At 37.9% G+C, this 22,515-nt stretch overlaps 1 protein-coding gene across 2 annotated transcripts; it reads left to right on the top strand.

Annotated features, from left to right (window-relative positions):
* Positions 1 to 58: 58 nt before the first annotated feature.
* On the top strand, positions 59 to 20,678 carry LOC140148936 (hydroxysteroid dehydrogenase-like protein 2). 2 transcript variants are annotated; one of them, XM_072171058.1, is made up of 10 exons: positions 59 to 214; positions 4,704 to 4,867; positions 6,708 to 6,921; positions 8,054 to 8,157; positions 10,978 to 11,079; positions 11,705 to 11,908; positions 12,632 to 12,856; positions 14,774 to 15,024; positions 15,590 to 15,707; positions 17,711 to 20,678. In XM_072171058.1, the coding sequence occupies exons 1-10, from the start codon at positions 201 to 203 to the stop codon at positions 17,953 to 17,955; spliced, it is 1,641 nt and encodes a 546-aa protein (XP_072027159.1). In that variant the 5' UTR covers positions 59 to 200; the 3' UTR covers positions 17,956 to 20,678. The 2 variants fall into 2 exon arrangements, with proteins under 2 accessions (XP_072027159.1, XP_072027151.1); XM_072171050.1 differs by lacking the exon at positions 59 to 214 and adding an exon at positions 3,338 to 3,436.
* Positions 20,679 to 22,515: the final 1,837 nt, after the last annotated feature.

Here is a 22,515-nt window from a genome sequence, read left to right as displayed (position 1 = left end):
GGCAAATCAAATGTAAACGCACCGAATTTCCATGTTTGGGTGTAATTTGGGTGCTTTACATAAATTGAAGCAAGCTGCAAAATTCGGCATCTTGGTGAAGTAGCACTGTAGCAGAAGTCTTGAGCAAGTCGATTGGCAGTTTCCTGCTTTCTGAGGAGGTTTGGTTTTACCGTTTGACTAAAACAACAAGCGAAGTAACAATGCTGAATACAGCGTATGTGAACATGCAATTTATAAGTTAAAATGAAAAGTTATAGTGATATGCCGAAGCTTGATTTTGTTTTCCATAAAATTTCAATCTAAATTTTTTAAGCTTACCCACGCATGCACGCATGTACTTAAAATTTTAGACATTGTCAACATTGAATATGCAGCGGCGTAGCGTCATACATAGTACAAGGAACTTATACGATGTCCTCATTCACAAACGGATACTATCTGTCCATCATTTTTTTATTATGATCCCTCCCAGTCTCCCAAAACATCAAAAGCGTTGCGCTTATACTTACTTAAGACTGTCCTTTTTCACATAACGCAGCCAAAGTAGGGCCAACTTGCCTAGAAATGGTCAAATTTTGGCAAGAAATATCTCTGTGTAATCCTATGTAAGTCCCATATCACATCGTTATCGGCGATCGAGTTTTTTTTCTTCTGAAGTTTGGTTGGTACCCACCAGCGTCATGCATGTGACGTGACACAGCTAAAATAATCGACCGGGAATCGGGGATCGTTAAAACTTCAACAAATTTCAAAACACAGAAAGCAGTAAACTTAATGGCGAGCGGTCGGTCCGAATTTTGAGCCATACAAGTTTACGTGGTGAACTAGCGTCATACATAGGGGCACAGGGCCCAATCGATCTAAAAATTTAGAAAATCCCATAGGAAAATAATTGGCAATTTAGCATCAACGACAACGCGCTAGTCATGCTAAGTGATGAAAGTTAAAATTTGTGTGCGCTTGCCTTGAGCTTTTGGGCGCATTTCATTTTCAGCACAAATTGTCATTTGAAAGATCAATTTAAGATTTTAACTAGTCTTAGTAAGATGGTTATTAATTAACTCCATTCATGCATATAACCAACAATATTAATTGTAGGCCCTATTTGTGCAAATGTTCGCAAGCTCTAGACTCTGCACTCTGACAGTTGTTTCAAGAATGGGGCGGGGGGGGGGGGCATTATGTATAGGCCTGGGTGCCACAACCCATGCCCAGGGCACCACCTTTGGGGGGTGCCAAATAAATTCAGCATCGATTCTGTGCCCCCTCCAACTAGCAATGAAAGTTATAAATATGTGTGCGTGCATTCATAGACCCTATTCAGCACAAATAGTCATTTGACAGCTTATTCCCAAAATTTCAGTTGATTCCGATTTTGCATTGCCATAATTTGCTAGTTTTGCATGCATGTAATACGCATATTAAATCATGTGTATACACAATGTCAATGTGTTGTAATTTCATGTACAATTTTTGCTGAACGTATTAATACGCAATAAATTTTTTTGTATACATGTGAGCCAGAGGTTTCCAGTCATGCCAGTACTGATATAAAAATCTCAACTTTTTTTGAGAAATACACACATCTATCTTTAAAGGATCATACTGTTGCACAAGCATTGGCGAAATCGCTCTGAGTAGTAAATTCCAATTTTCTTTGCTTTACCGGTACCTCAGTTGTTTGTCTCAAAATTAAAAGGGGACTTATGCCTACATTGTATGTGACAGTAAAAGCCAGCATTTTATGGAAAAGAACTCCTAATCTATTTTCTATAGAAATGTTACAATATTGCTAAGTAAGTGATCTAATTTCCAGAACATAGTAAAAAATCATCACAAATTAATTTTTTGATATTTTGTAGAAAACATGTACGTATGTATGTATCCATGCACCTGTTTCACCTACACAAAAAAATTTATCCTGAAAATATATTGGGTTTTCAACAGCCAATTAACATGTTGTAATTGTTGTTTCAGACTTCTAGATGTAAAGTTATATTTTATACGGTAATGCATTTTCTTTTGGACACTGATCATGTTAGTTTCATATAAACTGAGCTCAAAAAGAAACTTATAATTTTTTACATCTTGTGAATCACAAGGTCATATCTTAAAATACTGTCAATCAAAATGAACCAAAATTACACACAGGATTACCTTAATACTCTACTCAAAACCCATGTCAGTAACCAAGCACATGTCCAACTGACACAACAGCATTGAAATGCACTGTCATGGGACAGCTTCCTGGACTTCCTTCACTTTCACAGCCCAACATTTGGCACCCAGGACAAAAAATCTGTGAGAATGCACACAAGATCCTTGCACAGATAATAAAACGCTGCTGCTTTCTGCTTTTCATACACTTTTTTCATGAAACAGGGCTGGGATGTGAATGTGGTCCAGGAAGCTGTCCCATGTCAGTGCATTTTGCTGTTGTGTCAGTTGGATAACTGCTTGGTTACTGACATGTTTTAAGAGTAGAGTATTGACGTAAATCTGTGTGTAATTTTGGTTCAATTTGATGGACAGGATTTCAAGATATGACCTTGTGAAAAATTATAAGTTTCTTTTTGAGCTCAGTTTATTTAAACTTGAAAGACCAAGTAAAATAAATAACATGTATCGCCCGCCCTCACCAATTTTTGGAGATTTTTAAATATTTTTGAAATTTTTTGTATTTGCTCCCTTACTTTGTAATGAAAAGACATGTTAAGAAGTTCTTGGTTGTGATGAAAAGATGTGTTAAGAAGTTCTTGATTATCATTTATAAACACATTGCAAACATTTTCTTCAACCTAGGGGCAGGGTTTTGGGGAAATAACAAAAATATTATTGGCCTCCCCATTTTTATGATGTGTTGACAAAGCCTTTGCAATTGCAATTTTACACAGAAAATTAATTAAGTAAATTTTGTCACAAATTAACAATTGATAAGGGCCTTTCTCACCAAATTTTGAGAAAGTTTGGACAATGTGGTTTTGTTAAAAAACAAACAAAGAGACCTGTGCAACTGTTCATGTGTACAGGCAGTAGCCAGTATTGCTGAATCACACACATGAACTGACTAGATGAACTTTGATCAAATAGTGTTGACTTTGACAGGATTGCCAGATTGTTTTCACTGATTGAAAGAAATAGTAGTTCCCAGTGAATGAGTTCCACTTATCATTGTCACAGGATTATTTAACAGTGCAGTGATAAGCTGCAAACCTATTTGCTAGTTTTGCTAGTACTGTTTGTATCTGATAGTGGTCCAGCTCAGCTCAGCCACTTTTAAGTGTTTCTAATTGTTTCTAATCTAGCAACAGGTTGTATTATTATAATCCGGGCCACTCTTGGTTACCTACTCAGTAACATCCATTGAGATTGGGCAGTCAGTTGGTTTTCATAATTTCATTAATTGTGCAGGAATGAAAATGGTTCAAAATACTGGGTGAGTATGGCTACTTTCGGGGTCTCAATTTTGGTTTGGGGAGGGATGTATTGTTCAGCTGTGATTTTTAAACCATACCCCCAAATATAAAAAAAAATGATGAAAAGAAACCCATACTAATTTTTGCTTGTTTCTGGTCAAAATTACCATAAATTACCTAATTCTGGAAAACTTTTGCACGCACATTTTCACAAATTGTGCTGAAAAATCTATGCTTTTTCCAGATGGGAATTTGAAAAAAAAAAAACCAACCATCTCTAAACCAGTTTTTTGAACATTTCAACTCAAAAGTTACACCAAATTTCCAAAAGGATGAAAATGCACCCCAAATTTGCCGCCAATTCCCATACCCACCTTTTCACTAAGAATCATCCACCCACTTAGAACCACCCCCACTTAGACATGTAGCTTTAGCAACATACTTGGTTTCATTGAAGATTTTAAAGAAAATCATGAAAAAAGCATTAACAATTGAACAAATGTTACAGCTTTCTCCAACTAATGCGATCTTGGGCAAGCGAAACAATTTTGTTTGGCTGCAGCATCCTTCAGTATCTCCCAGGAGGTGCTGGACATACTGTAAGTACAGTGTGCTTGGCGTCAGTCCGGTTTCCTCTTCCCATGTGGTGGAATATCCCAATAGCCAAAGAAAATGGTTATGTCTAAGTTGCATACTATTACAAATGTGTTTTTTTTTACTTTCAGTTACAACTAGCACCCTTGGGCAAATTTAGTTATTAAGGTCAAAGGGCAAATTGAAATAGATCATGTTTAAGGGTAAAAATATTAAAATAATAATGTACAGGGGTCACATTGCTGCATTGTCAGTTTTGTCACAATGCTCTAACTACAAGGAAAACAAATCGTTCTCAAGTTATCTGTCTTGACAACAGGAAAGAAAAATGTACCCGATCAAGATTTAATGTTATGACCTCTGAACTGTCAAGGTTATACTCCATGGGTTGTTGAACTTGGGCCCATGATTCCTCTCATGAGAGATGACTTCTCAGACATAGCAAACTACATATACCTTCTCTATATTAATTTATAGAGATGAACTATTTGATACTATCATACTGTTGTTGCATTTTTTTATTTTGAATATTTGACTCATGTACATTGTTTTTGACATTTTGTACCTGTTGACCTATTTTGACCTTAAACTCATGATTAATTTAGTCACAACCTGTGCCCCCTTGTAGTGTAGAGCTCTTTGTTGTGACTTTTGCATAAATGTCTCATAGAAATGTCACTCTTTCATCTACAGGAAGCTAGCTGGTAGGACTGTATTTGTGACAGGTGCCAGTAGAGGCATTGGCAAGGAGATCGCATTGAAAGCTGCCAGAGATGGCGCTAATGTCGTCATTGCAGCCAAGACAGCTGAACCACACCCTAAATTACCTGGTACTATCTACACAGCAGCCAAAGAAAGTAAGTCATAATTAGCACTGTCGGCGCTTTGTTTGGTTGTACTCCAGAACTTTTCTGGGATAGGAGCAGGCAGGGGAAACTTGTAATTTAATTAAGTATTTCTTTACCAAGTTCTGCATTGAAAGTGCATAGCTTTTAACCAGGGAAAGTAAAAGTCCATTTAGGTGCTATATACTGTAGTGATGTGCAATGGCTTTTCAAATGTGCATTCATGTATGAATGTGATGACAAAAGATGGAAATAACTTCACTTATGACAGTAAGGTGCTTGTGAAACTTGTGAATTTTTACAATACTTTGAGATCCATGATGCGCAGCCGCTGTCATGCCGCACGACCTATATGGTAGGCACCGCGATTTTGGTGGTCCATCGTGAATTTTGAGAATTTTGCCAAACACACTACTTTTCAATGTAAATTCACCAATAAACAAACAAACTGATAATAAATAGTCTTCATGCAAACATCGACGAAAAAATAATGACTCACCAAGCTTCCAGAAGTTGTAAACTATAATCCGAATAGTTTATAAACATGGTAAGTAATACTTGAACATGTTGAATAGAACTCTGGGGATTCGGTGAATTAATGATGTAATTAATAAACTATCGGCCTACTTCCTGCATCCACTTCCTGAGATGTGATGTTGCGGTTAAAGTTGAGCTGATATGCTAGTCTCAACATCAAGACTGGTCTTAGGCGGATAAGACGTAACATGCCCTGACAAGCATTGGCCGCAAGAGTGGGAAACCTGTCACGTCATATGAGGACGGGTTTCCCACTCTTGCGGTACGGGGCATGCTAGAGATTTCCTACGTGCGCGGGTATTAAAAAGTTTTCAGAATAAAATTATATACATGGAGGGGGGTTATAATTTCCAGTGTAGCAAAGGCTCAAATATTTTATTCGGAACACGAAGAGGGAAATAACAAGTGATAATTATCTGCTTTGTGATGTTTTTCAGCAGAGAAAAAAAGGTAAGAAATAGAAGTCTAATTTGGAAGATTATACTAGCATTGTTTTTGCAATGGTTTTCCGTGTTCCTGGTTGAGTGGTTGACTAGCGGCAGGGTAAACACTGGAAAACGCATTTTCGCGCTTTTTGACTTGAATTTTCGCGCTTTATAAAAAACCAGCCGCGCATTTTGCCGTTTTAAATCGCGCGAAACTCCGGTGCCTACTATATGGTTTTGTATGTATATTTTCACACATGCATAAGATGGTGCATGTAAAATATGGGCATGCATAAAGGCAACCAGTTATATGATCAGCAATTCAGCACTGATATGCAGAGCTTTCATGATATTAAGCTCTTAAGGATAATATTACCTGTAGTGTACAGTAGGCTTCATATCCCGGGCTTCATATGAAGTATGCTTTCATCCAGGGGTAGCGTTAACCCCTGATCGGGGGTGAATGACCCCCAAAATTTAAAAAATATTAATTTTTCACCCTCCATATTATGATATATTGGGAATGTGCAAGCTCGGGGTGAACTCTGACCCTATACTTTTGGACCTTACTCCTACCCCTGACTACACTGCAAAATATTTTTCACCCCCAAGATTTAATTTTCACCCCATGTATTTGGATTTTCTGCAAGCTCGAGAGTGAAAAACACGGGAAAACAACCCCCGACTTTTGGGCCTTAATGCTACCCCTGCTTTCATCGTGAATTATACAATAGTTCAGTCATTTCTCTCTGTTTTGATTGTGGAGCATAGCTGCTACATTGTATGTAAATTATCATCACCTACATTAACATTTCTTCTTGAAAATGTTGGCTGTTTAAATTATCTGTTCCCTGTAAGAATAATAAGTTTTTTGTCCTAAATTTTTACAGTTGAAGAGGCTGGTGGCAAGTGCCTTCCATGTGTCGTTGACATCCGAGATGAAGCCCAGCTGCAGGCTGCGGTGGATGAGACAGTCAAGACATTTGGTGGCATAGATATAGTAGTAAACAATGCTAGTGCAATAAGTCTTACAGGAACACTAGAAACATCGATGAAGAAATATGATCTTATGCACTCTATTAACACAAGGGGAACATATCTCACGTAAGTCATAATTAAATTTTTTTGTGGACAATGCTGAAAATGTCCAAACATCACATATGTACACTTTTTAGTGAAAATGTTCATAACAGACACAACAAGTCAACTTTGAAGGGGTAAAAGTCCACTTTTTATGCCTCCACTGCGAGGCGTACTGTTTGCAATGTCCGTGCTTCCGTCCGGATGCTGTATCTCGGGCATGGATGGGCGGATTGACTTCAGATTTTCAGGATGGGTGGGTCATGGTCAAAAACTCTGGCTACTTTTTTTTGGGTGGGGTTCAAGGTCATATAGGTCATTTGAGGTCAAATTACTAAAAACTGTTGATGGGCATGAAACTTGGTGGGTACAGTCAACATTTAGAGCCAAATTTTTGGAAGGTCATTTTGGGGTCATCCGGGGTCACCCAGGGGTCATCTAAGGTCAAATTACTAAATATTGTCTTATGGGCATGAAACTTGGTGGGTACAGTCAACATTTAGAGTCAATTTTTGGAAGGTAATTTTGGATGGTCATTTCAGGGTCACCCAGGGGTCATCTAAGGTCAAATTGATCAAATTGGTCATATGGGCTTTAAACTTGGTAGGTGCAGTCAACATTTAGAGCCAAATTTTTGGATGGTCATTTCGGGGTCACCCAGGGGTCATCTAAGGTCAAATTGATAAAATTGGTCATATGGGCATGAAACTTGGTGGGTACAGTCAACATTTAGAGCCAAATTTTTGGCAGTCATTTTGGAGTCATCCGGGGTCACCCAGAGGTCATCTGAGGTCAAATTACTAAAAATGGATTTGTACACATTTAAATCGCCCCATGGTGGAGGCGTCGAAAACCGTGACGTTTCTAGTTATATATGAAACCAGTATTTTTCTGAAAAAGGTCAATGAACTTGTTGGAAGCCTCCCCTAATAAATTTTGGTTATTGAACAGAAAAGTGCTTTGCACCTCAACTTAAAAAATGAATCGCATATAATTTGCAATTATTTTTTAAAAAGTAAAAAGAACAAGACTTTACATGCTCTTATTCAAAATATATGAAGGTACATGTAAGGATTTCAATTGAATTTAATGTTTGATGTTTGTTTGAAATCATGTAAATATTTCAAATAAACTAAAATTTCCTCTCTTTCAACAGATCTAAATTATGTTTACCATATCTGAAAGTTGGCAAGAATCCACACATACTCAACATCAGTCCTCCTCTAAGTATGAAGCCACATTGGTTCTCAGGCCATGTAGGTAAGTCAGAATCCACACATACTCAACATCAGTCCTCCTCTAAGTATGAAGCCACATTGGTTCTCAGGTCATGTAGGTAAGTCAGAATCCACACATACTCAACATCAGTCCTCCTCTAAGTATGAAGCCACATTGGTTCTCAGGCCATGTAGGTAAGTCAGAATCCACACATACTCAACATCAGTCCTCCTCTAAGTATGAAGCCACATTGGTTCTCAGGTCATGTAGGTAAGTCAGAATCCACACATACTCAACATCAGTCCTCCTCTAAGTATGAAGCCACATTGGTTCTCAGGCCATGTAGGTAAGTCAGAATCCACACATACTCAACATCAGTCCTCCTCTAAGTATGAAGCCACTTGGTTCTCAGGTCATGTAGGTAAGTCAGAATCCATACATACTCAACATCAGTCCTCCTCTAAGTATGAAGCCACATTGGTTCTCAGGCCATGTAGGTAAGTCAGAATCCACACATACTCAACATCAGTCCTCCTCTAAGTATGAAGCCACATTGGTTCTCAGGTCATGTAGGTAAGTCAGAATCCATACATACTCAACATCAGTCCTCCTCTAAGTATGAAGCCACATTGGTTCTCAGGCCATGTAGGTAAGTCAGAATCCACATATACTGAACATCAGTCCTCCTCTAAGTATGAAGCCACATTGGTTCTCAGGTCATGTAGGTAAGTCAGAATCCACACATACTCAACATCAGCCCTCCTCTAGGTATGAAGCCACATTGGTTCTCAGGTCATGTAGGTAAGTCAGAATCCACACATACTCAACATCAGTCCTCCTTAAAGTATGAAGCCACATTGGTTCTCAGGTCATGTAGGTAAGTCAGAATCCACACATACTCAACATCAGTCCTCCACTAAGTATGAAGCCACATTGGTTCTCAGGTCATGTAGGTAAGTCAGAATCCACACATACTCAACATCAGTCCTCCTCTAAGTATGAAGCCACATTGGTTCTCAGGTCATGTAGGTAAGTCAGACATGAAGTCCTCCTCTAAGTATGAAGCCACATTGGTTCTCAGGTCATGTAGGTAAGTCAGAATCCACATATACTCAACATCAGCCCTCCTCTAAGTATGAAGCCACATTGGTTCTCAGGTCATGTAGGTAAGTCAGAATCCACACATACTCAACATCAGTCCTCCTCTAAGTATGAAGCCACATTGGTTCTCAGGTCATGTAGGTAAGTCAGACATGAAGTCCTCCTCTAAGTATGAAGCCACATTGGTTCTCAGGTCATGTAGGTAAGTCAGAATCCACATATACTCAACATCAGCCCTCCTCTAAGTATGAAGCCACATTGGTTCTCAGGTCATGTAGGTAAGTCAGAATCCACACATACTCAACATCAGTCCTCCTCTAAGTATGAAGCCACATTGGTTCTCAGGTCATGTAGGTAAGTCAGAATCCACTCATACTCAACATCAGTCCTCCTCTAAATATGATTCCAAATTGGTTCTCAGGTCATGTAGGTAAGTCAGAATCCACACATACTCAACATCAGTCCTCCTCTAAGTATGAAGCCACATTGGTTCTCAGGCCATGTAGGTAAGTCAGAATCCACATATACTGAACATCAGTCCTCCTCTAAGTATGAAGCCACATTGGTTCTCAGGTCATGTAGGTAAGTCAGAATCCATACATACTCAACATCAGTCCTCCTCTAAGTATGAAGCCACATTGGTTCTCAGGTCATGTAGGTAAGTCAGAATCCACACATACTCAACATCAGTCCTCCTCTAAGTATGAAGCCACATTGGTTCTCAGGTCATGTAGGTAAGTCAGAATCCACACATACTCAACATCAGTCCTCCTCTAAGTATGAAGCCACATTGGTTCTCAGGTCATGTAGGTAAGTCAGAATCCACATATACTGAACATCAGTCCTCCTCTAAGTATGAAGCCACATTGGTTCTCAGGTCATGTAGGTAAGTCAGAATCCACATATACTGAACATCAGTCCTCCTCTAAGTATGAAGCCACATTGGTTCTCAGGTCATGTAGGTAAGTCAGAATCCACATATACTGAACATCAGTCCTCCTCTAAGTATGAAGCCACATTGGTTCTCAGGTCATGTAGGTAAGTCAGAATCCATACATACTCAACATCAGTCCTCCTCTAAGTATGAAGCCACATTGGTTCTCAGGCCATGTAGGTAAGTCAGAATCCACACATACTCAACATCAGTCCTCCTCTAAGTATGAAGCCACATTGGTTCTCAGGTCATGTAGGTAAGTCAGAATCCACATATACTGAACATCAGTCCTCCTCTAAGTATGAAGCCACATTGGTTCTCAGGTCATGTAGGTAAGTCAGAATCCACACATACTCAACATCAGTCCTCCTCTAAGCATGAAGCCACATTGGTTCTCAGGTCATGTAGGTAAGTCATGCAATATACAGATTTCATCAACATATAATTGCGACAACAAGAGATATTTATTTAATCTTAAAACAAAACCCAGTATTTTTTATAAAAATAAGGTATAAAAAGAAAATATTAAGTTCTTGAGACTTGAAACTCCAATTTGTCTAGCTTCAGAGTCTGCTGCATTGTCGTCATCGATCTACTCATATCTGAGTATATTTGTGACCTTTTTGATGAAGTTTCTCTATTCATGTCGATCTTACGCTTTGGTGTAACAGCTGTAAATTGAAATTGGTTAAGGAAATAATCCCAACTGTCTCTGTCTTCCTCTGCTTTTCCCCTCAACTTTTCCGAACATAACCACTAAGATAGATTCTGCAAACAAAGGAATGATCACTATTTTTCCACTTTTGTATCCTCTTCATTTCTTTCAGCATATACAATGGCAAAATATGGAATGTCTATGTGTGTGTTAGGAATGGCAGAAGAACTCAAAGCAGACGGTATAGCAGTCAATGCACTATGGCCAAGAACAAGTAAGAAATACCTCAAATATCCATTCACTGATCTCTGTTATACTTATTATTAATGGATTGTTGAGCATAAACCGTGATGTTTATTTTAGAAAACTAAAATGGACACTTTAGTAAAATGTAACAGTACAATTTTTGTGGGAAAGCAACCGTACTCAATATGTAAATTGTAACATTTACAAATGAAAAGCATGATACTTTCTACATAATGAGATAATTCTCCTTTTGTACATTTCCACTGAAATTGATGCATGCTCAATCCCCCAGTTGACTTGTAAAATGTCATACTTTAATGGTATAAGCTCCACCATTCTTTGATTGCCAAGCAACTCTGTGGAACATATTTCATCAATATTGAAGTTTGGTCATTTTTAAAAGCATCACACACTTGCTTAACAATGCAGACTGTGCAAATGCCAAGCACGCCAGCAATCGTACAAAGATAAAACACATTCAATTTTGAAAAGATTCTTTTCTCTCCTCCTCAAAGACACCCATTTTCGAAGTTCAAATCACTTTGATAAACATACCTGTCCCTGATTGAAGGTAAGGGCAGGTGTTTTGTGTAGGGTTATTATATGTGTGTCTACTTTTTGCAATGTTTTCTGTTGTCTTCCTTTATAACCAGTGATTTGGACAGCAGCAGCAGAGATGTTGTCAGGCTATGCGGAGGAATCCCGTAACCAGTCGCGTAAACCAGAGATCATGGCTGATGCAGCATATGTCATCCTGACCAGAGATAGCAAGTCATTCACAGGAAATTTCTGTGTTGATGACACCATCTTGAAGGAAGTTGGGGTAACAGACTTTAACACATATGCATACAAAGATGGTAAGAATTGTCAGTCTTATTTGTGCATTTCTTGAATGTGAAGACCAGTGGCGTAACAAGGGTTGGTAGCGCCCGGAGCAAGAAACAAAATTGGCGCCCCTACCTCCAACTCCAGAATATCTTCGACGCGGGCAGTGGCGTAGCTAGGTGACGCCCAGGGCTAAGGATACATAATGCCCCCCATTCTTGAAACAATTGCCCGCGGAACGCACAGAATTTTGGACAAATAAGGCCTGTGCAAAATTTCAGACAAATAAGGCCTACCACTAATCAATTTTGGTTACTAGAAGTTGAATATCGGTCTTAAAATATTCTTTCAATTGATTTTGTGCTGAAATGTGTGTGAAGCTCGCGAAAATTTTGACTTTCATCGCTTGGAGGGGTGCAGAATTGATGTTGCATTGGTCAATTTGGTGACCCCTAAGGGTGGCGCCCGGGGCATGTTGCCCTGCCCCACTAGTTACGCCACTGGTGAAGACCATAAGTAAATCTTGTGATGTAAAAAATGGATGGACAAGGCCCACATATCTGGTACGGTATGTTAGTAAGATGTGTACTTTATGTGAATGATGTGAATCCACAGAACCAAAGCTTGTCTATCTATCTGACATTTCGATTTCATATGTTTCCTGTATGACAGGAGAGAACAAATATAATTTTCATACTTTCATTGTCTCACTTAGCCAATGATTTCAATACTGCAATTGTATTACTTGTCTACAGGAGCTGAGCTCATGCCAGACTTTTTCCTTGATGATGAAGATCCTACCATGATACGAGAAATGGCCAAGAAGGCTGGTGCAGGTCAACCAGGTCATGGGTCAGCAAAAGCAAGCACTAGTAGTGGTGGGGCAATTGCAGGTATATTTAGCAAGATTCAAGGATTAGTGGCATCCAACCCAGACCTATCTAAAGGTGTAGGAGCTGTATTCCAATTTGAACTGACTGGTAAGTGCTACATGTATGCTAAGTTGTGTATAGACCAAGGTTCCAAAAAGACTGAGTTTGGGGTCGGTCTTTATATCACAATATTTTTGTTATACAGGCATGAGAATTTTCAGTTTTAAAACTGAAGTCTTTTTTTTTGTCAAAATTTCTGCAACTTTATTTAATTTCAGCCTGTTTTTGGTACATTTTGCTCAATTTCACACACATTTTAATTTGTTCAGTTTTTTTTAGGAATGTACAGTCTCATGCCTGGTTATACATGTATACTTGCAGATATACAGGAGTGGAGAATGGGTCAGAAAAAAGTTTTGAGTCATCCAACTTTCTAAACTTATTGGTATAAACTTAACAAATGCACACGAATTGCACACAATTTGCATTGTTGACTTATAATAAAACAAGATGCTACTTGACCAAAGTCAAGAGGTGCCTGCTGCTAAATTGCACATAGTGCGAGAACATTATGAATTTAGGTACACAATGCAGCTTTAGAAAACATGATTTAATTTGCGTTGATGTAAATTACATTTATATTGCTCGATTTGTGATTTTCTTTCATAAGGGTTTTGCTCACGACCCTTTTTCAAATGGCCCGCAATTTAATCCCCCAAATCTTAGGGTCTTGACCCACAGTTTGAGAACCGCTGATTTATTTAGACTGTTAATGTATCTACACAATGTAAACAAACTGTACTGCTTCTGCTTGTCACCTCAAGATAGGTAGCAATTTAATCCCCCAAAGGGTTTTGACCCACAGTTTGGGAACCGCTGATTTATTTAGACTGTTAATGTATCTACACAATGTAAACAAACTGTACTGCTTCTGCTTGTCACCTCAAGATAGGTAGCAATTTAATCCCCCAAAGGGGTTTGACCCACAGTTTGGGAACCGCTGATTTATTTAGACTGTTAATGTATCTACACAATGTAAACAAACTGTACTGCTTCTGCTTGTCACCTCAAGATAGGTAGCAATTTAATCCCCCAAAGGGTTTTGACCCACAGTTTGGGAACCGCTGATTTATTTAGACTGTTAATGTATCTACACAATGTAAACAAACTGTACTGCTTCTGCTTGTCACCTCAAGATAGGTAGCAATTTAATCCCCAAAGGGGTTTGACCCTGTTTGGGAACCGCTGATTTATTTAGACTGTTAATGTATCTACACAATGTAAACAAACTGTACTGCTTCTGCTTGTCACCTCAAGATAGGTAGCAATTTAATCCCCAAAGGGTTTTGACCCACAGTTTGGGAACCGCTGATTTATTTAGACTGTTAATGTATCTACACAATGTAAACAAACTGTACTGCTTCTGCTTGTCACCTCAAGATAGGTAGCAATTTAATCCCCCAAAGGGGTTTGACCCACAGTTTGGGAACCGCTGATTTATTTAGACTGTTAATGTATCTACACAATGTAAACAAACTGTACTGCTTCTGCTTGTCACCTCAAGATAGGTAGCAATTTAATCCCCCAAAGGGGTTTGACCCACAGTTTGAGAACCGCTGATTTATTTAGACTGATAATGTATCTACAAAATGTATGTACAAAATGTACTGCTTGTCACCTCAAGATAGGTAGTGTGTCAAAATGTGTCTCTGTATGTGAGGGAGCATTACGATTGTACCGCTATGACACACAAGTGTATTTTGCTGTGATTTGGAGAAAGCTATGCAACCTAAAACACCAGTCTCGAGGTGAGGATCAGTATGGCGGAAAAGATACTTGTTTGAGTGTTAAATTACACTTTGTCTTTTTATGGAGTTTTAAAAAAAGCGCAGTGATTTATAGTGCTCTACGCACAGGCACAACACCTAGACGTTGATCCACAAGCCCACTTTACAGCGTTCATTTTGTCATTCAAGATTCAGTCACCCATAGAGTCTATAGTAGATTTATTTTTGCCCCATTCAGGTGGTGAACCAGGAACATGGCACATGGATCTGAAATCTCCAGGTGGTAGTTCAGGTCAAGGAGCACCCTCAGCTACTGCCGATGTTTTCATGACACTAACTAGTGATGACTTTACCAAGATGTTTACAGGCAAGATGAAACCTGCAGCTGCTTTCATGGCTGGCAAACTGAAGATTAAAGGAGATATTATGATGGCCACAAAACTGGAAAAATTGATGAAGGAGATTCCAACTGGTGATGCTGCACCACAGGTATTTATTGGGGAAGCCTATTACAATATACATTGAAAGATCTTGTCATTAATTCATTAAGATAGTAAAAGCAATCAAGTTGATAAGCATGGAAGGAATTGAAATGAAATGTCAACCTTATTGATGAATTTATCTTCAGAAGTTGAAAAGGAGAATACCTTTGAATAACACTTATGTGGCCAAGTTAAGTGTACGCGTACTAGCATACCTCCCAACCAACTTATTTAGGACTATTTGGAGTTTTTTAAACAACTTGGATAACCTTTAAAAGTATATCTGAAAATCTCCATTCAAATTCATCCATAAAAACTTCATCACCAGGATATCTGCCGACATATCTGGGTCAGAATTATGGACATCCTGACTATCCTGTGACCTTCACAAAATGGTATTTTTGCTATTGTATGATGAAGCCTCTCCTAGAAAGAAAACAAATCAAAGAAGATATATTTGACATTTTCCAAGAAAAAGATTTAACCTACTGACCTTTTAAGGGCTATAGTTGAATATAATAATAATCAGTAAAATGATTCATTTGAGGTTGTTAAATGTTTTTTCTTTATAGGATACTGGTGCAGGAGGTAGTGCTGGAGGAGCAGTGAAGATTTTTGACCAAATTAAAAGCATGATGAATGATTCATTAGTAGAGAGTATGGGAGCAGTCTTCCAGTTTGAACTTAAAGGTAAGAAATGTTGCTCTTCAATGCTATGGACTCTGTTACAAGACTGACAGGAAGAGAAAATATGCTGTGTCTTCTAGGGAGTTTTCTCTATCAATTAAACAGAAAAATAATCATTTTGACCACATTCAAACAAATGTTTGAAAAAAATAAATGCAGATATTTATATAGCGTTTTATGCCGTAAACAGCCTCAAATTGCTTCACATTTATTCCGCCGTTATTAGAATAAGTCGGAACCACATTTGCAGGCAACAAATGGCGCAGGGTTCATCAGTACAACGACTGTGACTACCCCTAACAGCTTCCCATTGCTCCTTGGTGGGGTGAGGCAAGCGAGGCAAAGCACCTTGCCCAAAGACGCAACACAGTGGTGGGACGGGACTCGAACCCACGCACATCGAGCAAGCTCTCAGATTATGAGTCCAAGGCTGTAACCACTGAGCCACCGTGCCCTCACCGTGTTTCAGGCCGGGGGTACTCAGTACAAATGACCATACTGGGGCGTGCCGCAAACATGGGTAGCATTTTCAGCCTTCTGGTATATCAATGACCCCTTTTCAAAGCCTATTTTGGTATATGAATGGGTCCTTTTTTCAAAATTTTCTCAATTTTTTCGGAAAACAGCCCAATTTTTCCTTAATCTAGCCAAAATTTTCAAAATTTTCCAAAAATTTTGGGAAAATTTGTAAAAACTAAGACAATTTTGGTAAATTCGGCCGAAAATTTTGACTTTTGGTATATCAATGGGTCCAAATTTCTTGAAAAATTGGTATATTTATGGGTCTACTTCCAAAATCTCAGCGGCACGACCCTACCAAAACCAAACTTGAGTACCCCCGGGTTTCAGGTACCATATAAGCCGCAAGCCTGACACATCATTTAATAGGCGGACACTCCGCTATTCAAAAAAAAAAAAAAGGGGAAAAAAGCGGAGTGATTTAAAGTGCGCTACGCACAGGCACAATGCCTAGACATTGATCCACAAGCCTCAGCACACTTTACAGGTTTTCGCTGACCACTATATGGCCCCACATCATTTCATAAACCATTTAACAACAAATCAGGGATTTTGCTGCTTCAAGAGCGCACACCCTAGACATTCCACAAATAACCATCACAACCAAGAGCGCACACCCTAGACATTCCACAAATAACCATCACAACCAAGAGCGCACACCCTAGACATTCCACAAATAACCATCACAACCAGGATCAGCTCCCCGTGTTTCGTACGGATTACAACGAGACAATTAGCAGTAAGTTCCTTGCCCAGGGGAATTTCAAGCTAACTCAATTTTCCACAAGAGCATACTATAGGCACCGCCAGGGTTCGAACCCGCAACCTCTCGCACCATAGTCGAATGCCGTAACGATTGAGCCAACTTGACTACTATAAAATAGTGCTTCCCTATACTTTTGGCATGCTGGGTGCTTCCGTTGGAAAATCATTTTAGGTGTGGTAGTCCAGATTGGAAAACATTGTGATGTGTTGGATTGAAGCAGTGCATTATATCCCAACTAGTAGTGGTGATGTATCATCCCATGTCCCACTTGATGGGGTGTTTTAGAATCATCTCAATTTTGTGACTATCTGAAAATTAAATACTGCTGTTTAAATGCCAGTTATCAGGCAACTATCCTGATCCCAGCTTTTTTTTGTTGCAAATTCCTTTGATATTCAAAAGATTAGGGCAGGGTACATTAATTTGTAAGACTGTTCAGTGACATTTCATTTGTTAATGCCTAGTATCTATTTTTACTTGTGTAATAGACCAAATAAGAATGAGCACAACCATAATATCACAAGTTAAGTCCCCTTTGATACAATTTGTGTACTATTGTGCCATATCATCTGGTACCTACATGTATAGATATATGCACCGTATTTGATCTTTGCATACAGCACACATTACATACCATTTTATTTATGAAATTTCTTATCTTGTAAGCACATTTGCTGTACAATTTATGCCTTTTTTTGTTTGTTTGTTTGTTTTACTTCAGGTAATGAGACAGGGACATGGCATTTGGACTTGAAGTCCCCTCCTGGAAATGTTGGGCAAGGATCACCCTCAAGTGGTGACCCTGATGTTACCATGATTATGGACAGTGATGACTTTGTGAAAATGTTCCAGGGCAGCCTTAAGCCCACAGCAGCTTTCATGGCTGGCAAACTGAAAATCAAGGGTGACATGGGAAAGGCAATGAAGCTGGAGAAATTAATGGGAGCTGTCAAGTCTAAGCTTTGAATTTAGAATAAATAATATCCAAATAATTTATATGTGACTAGATTAAGCTAAATGAGTCATTTTGTATTCAATTTTCATTCCTTCAATTCATAATCTTGCCAATTCTAAGAGAAAAATGAATATATGCTGAGAATTTTCATGTTTTATACAGCTCTTTAAAACAGAACAAGACTAACCCCTAGTAATACAAAATTAATGCTGTCATAATATCATTTAACGTTTGTCATAACATAAATTATGTTGCTAACAATGTGAGTGCAACGTTGTGTGTTACCAGGACAGCTCTTTGATTATTTCTCAAAATCGATTTGAGTAACAAATGACTCATTTTGCTTGATTTGCGGCACATAATATATTTTGGTACAATTACTGAATAGGGTGCAACTTGCTAGACTTGAGTCCAGTCCTCTTTTACGGAGTTTAGGGTTAGGGTTGGGTATGACAGTCTTGTAATAAGACTAGTAGAGTTGCACCCTATTCGGCAATATTTTTGTTAGACTTTTGGCTGGAGGTATTCTTTGAAATTGTATACAAATATTGAATGTTTATATGATTGCAGTGATAAGAATATTTTAATTCTGTGAAATATGGACTGTTCCTTTCAATGAGGCTTTGCTGAATTTGATGGAACAGTTTCATATTTCACTACATTCAAATGTTCTTTTCCTTGTACAAATAAAAAACTTTCCATATTTATTTCCATAATTTGTTTTATATAACTCATAAACTTGTTTTCTTCCACTGCCCAACAAAATAAATTAAAAATATGTTTATTTTGGAAGCACGGTCAAATTCCTGTGCATTGTATGGATAAATGCAAGCATTGAGCACTCTGCAATCGTGGGGTGCAGACGAAAATAACAAAGTGCACTCCCGCGGAGTGCAATTGTCTTTTGCAGCTGATGCTAAAAATAGCAAAGATAATATTAATTGACCAATCAAATGACAAGAATCTTTATATGAGTTATGTAAACAATAACATTGAGAGTAATTCAATTATAATGGTTTTGTAACAAGGGTATAACTAACCTGGTGTAAACACTGACACACGTGTGACCCAAGACCAAAAATATGACATCTTTGTGAATGCATGTTCATAAGTTATAAATGAGCCCACATGCATGATCTAATACTGTGACTGTTAGGAAAATACACTACAGTGTGGAATCATAAAAATTGGGATTATTTTTTTTCAGTATCTTGATTTTTGTCTATATCGGGATAACCCAAATATTTTGAAGTGTCACATTATGAAGACAAAGCAGTTTGAGAATGGTGGGAAAATCAGAAGCTATTTTTTGCAAACTAGGTCTTTCATATTTAAGTAGCAGGTTGGAGCACATATCCCGGGGCACACATATATATATATTTTGTTGTATTGGGCTGTTCCAGAATTCCCCCCCCCCCCAGATGACAATGGGATTTCCCACACCTTAACCCCATCAATATTGCTTGGGAATTCCCCTCAGGAAATGTCAAAAGAACATGTAATTTTCCATCCAGATAAACATTGGAATGTAGAAAATTGGGAATTCCCTAAGCTTTTTGGTGTAAATGCATATAAATCCCAATTCCCAAATGCACACCCTTAAGTTTTGGCTGGGAAATCCCCCTATATAATATGTTATGGGTGCAATGTTTTAAAACAGGATAACATCTCAATTGTTCAGTACAAATAACAAAGCAAAGGACAACTTATGGATAAGTTGGCCTATCATTTTTGTTTTTACATATTTGGTATTTAATGTATAGAGCCGGAAGTATTCTCCTTCAAATTGAACAAAGTGGTATAAGCAACTCCCATGTCAAAGATAACATTTTTGTCAGCTTATATAAGCTTCAAGAAACATTGGCCTGTAAATTAAAGCTTCTTCCCCTATTGGACACAAATCATGACATCACTTTCAAAGCACTACCATTATATGTTCAAAATATGCAGTATCACCTAAACCCTGTATCATAATTATACACAATTGCCATACATCAAGCATTTCCTGCTTGTGACCATATGGTTGACCTGTTGTGTATGTTCAACATGATTTCGTATGAGTCATGTATGGATATGCTGATGTTGTTTATGTACACGGTTGATCAGGATAAAAATTTTTTTTTAAAGATTTAGATACAGATATTGCAATTTGTTTGTACTCAGAACTTGACATGACCCATTTAATCACAGCACAAACAATGCATAAATTTGTGGCCTAATTGTCAAACCCATAGACACTGATTTGATAAAATAAAAAATAAAATTGACAAAATTTCAGCTTTGACATTGTAAAAGTTGGTGAATGAAAGCACACAGGGACCCAAATGTTACAGACATCTTTGTTAGTTGGAAATAGAATGTGTGCACATAATTTTGTTTTCATTTGTAATGTAATTGACTTGGTGAGTGTGGCATATGCTGATCTTTGAATAGGCAAGTTACTTTCATATTGCTTGTCATAGTACACATATTTAATAGATATGAACATTTGACTTGCCCCTTTATGTTAATATTTTCCAAAAAATCAATTTGCGATTTTACGGTTGTAAAATGAAAAAAAAAAATGAATATGTGGAAAGGGTCCAATGCTGTGACTTTGTTGTCTATGGGATTGTACAATTGCCAGCTGCCACTAACTTGTACTTTGTACAAAATGTTACTGGCAATTATATGAGTAAATTGTCTGTATGTACCAAGTACAAGAAATAAAATAAATTCCGGAACAATATATAAACCTGTCTCCTTATGGTCTTTGATTTATATTTCATATCTTTGTACATATAATCTTGTTATATGGGTCTGAAACATGGACCATCACCAAACAATTGAATACCTAAGAGGAAGAAGGGCCCAACACCAACTCCATAATATTTCCAATATTTATGGAAGAAAGGCCCAACTGCATGGAGCCTTTCTTCGATGGAAATCATGATTAAGTGTATTTTGAAGACTATTTAGAGAGTGAATTTGAGCCTTTCTTTTCACACACAAGGAAGCTAGCATTAAAATGCTGGGTCCAACTGATTTTTTTTATATAAAATGATGCAGTTGGGCCCTTCTTCCACTTAGGTATTCAATTGCTAAATCTCTGCGTAAGAGTGCTCATGACTACTTTGATTTACCTTGAGGTTTGTAGTAATAAATGTTGATGCTTGAACATGGATGCACTGCAAGCATTTTGCAGGAATTGGTTAGCATGAGCAATTTGATACTGCAACCAGCGAAATACGCACCTAGTATACGTACATCACCAGGAAACTTGAGATGAAACAAAATGTAGGTCTGCACTGGGAAGAGTTGGAATGAAACATGAATCGCTAATAATTTTGTATGGTGATATACCAGAGTTATAGAAGATAACTGCCATTTGCAGGACACTGTTTAAGAGGTAAATGGCATGCAGACTTGATGACATGGAAATCAACGCAAGGAAGGAGAGAAGTCGGATGAACAATGAACTCCTGTGACTCCAAGACTCCAGGAGGATATGGGTAAAACATGGCAGCGAATTTAGAAAACTGAATGGAGGATAGGTCTGAATGGAAAGTCATCATGGTGTCAACCGTAGACGTCAACAGAGGTGAGTATCAATACATCAGTAGTAAAACAAGAATTGATGTTAATAATAGTATGCAATGCCATTGCCCTGCATTCAATGACCTTTTCATTACAAAGGAAATAGTTGTATCGAACTAGAACATAATTTTTCAGTATAATATTACCCATGTCATCAAAATGCACCATTGCTGGGGATGTTTGTTTTCTTTTGTTAAAACAAATCGGGCAGTTCATCATGTGCCATAACATTGTAACATGGTAATGTAAGACAAATCATTTAACTTACATGGCGATTGTGTGCCAATGATCCTCTACAACCTAACAGACAAGTGAGTCTGGCTTGCAATCTCCACAATGAGCGCACATGCTCCCAGCTGTGTTTTGGAACATTCCTCTTTAAAAAGAGTCCCATCCCCTATAAGTTGATTTATAAAATAGCGCACCTTTTATTCAGGATTTATCCTGCATGCACATACATTTTAGCTTTTACATATTGTGCAATAACATTATTTCTGTGTATTAACAATCACATGTTGTATTATTTCTTGGTTTTGTGTATAGTTTCACTTGGATTTAAAATAAATGAAAAATCAACATATATGTCTTTAAGGGAGACACAAGAAAAGGTTAATAAATCAAAACTTATTAAATATAAAAGCAAATCAAGTATAACTAATAATAAATAACAAAGCCAAAATACAGTGAAATTTGATTGAATGGGGAGAACAAAGTACTGAAAATATTTTTCCTCAGAACTATACCTTTGTTTTTCCTTGAGATTGTTTAGGAATTTTGTTCTTTTAAAAACTATATGACTATAAACAAACAAACAGACCTGTTGAAGTGTGCAAGTAGTATTGTTGACTCACGCAGTTGAAATGACCCTGAACTTTGATCAAATGGCGTAGACTTTAACAGGATTGCCAGATTGTTTCCTGTGACTGAGTTCTACAAATGTACATGTACTTATCTTTATTACAGGATTTATTGATTCACAGGCTATGTATGTCAAA

The sequence above is a fragment of the Amphiura filiformis genome, chromosome 1 (assembly GCF_039555335.1).
Source record: "Amphiura filiformis chromosome 1, Afil_fr2py, whole genome shotgun sequence".
In the NCBI taxonomy this organism is placed as follows: domain Eukaryota; kingdom Metazoa; phylum Echinodermata; class Ophiuroidea; order Amphilepidida; family Amphiuridae; genus Amphiura; species Amphiura filiformis.
Note: the sequence above shows the minus strand (reverse complement) of the source record. Positions and strands in the feature narration are given on the sequence as shown.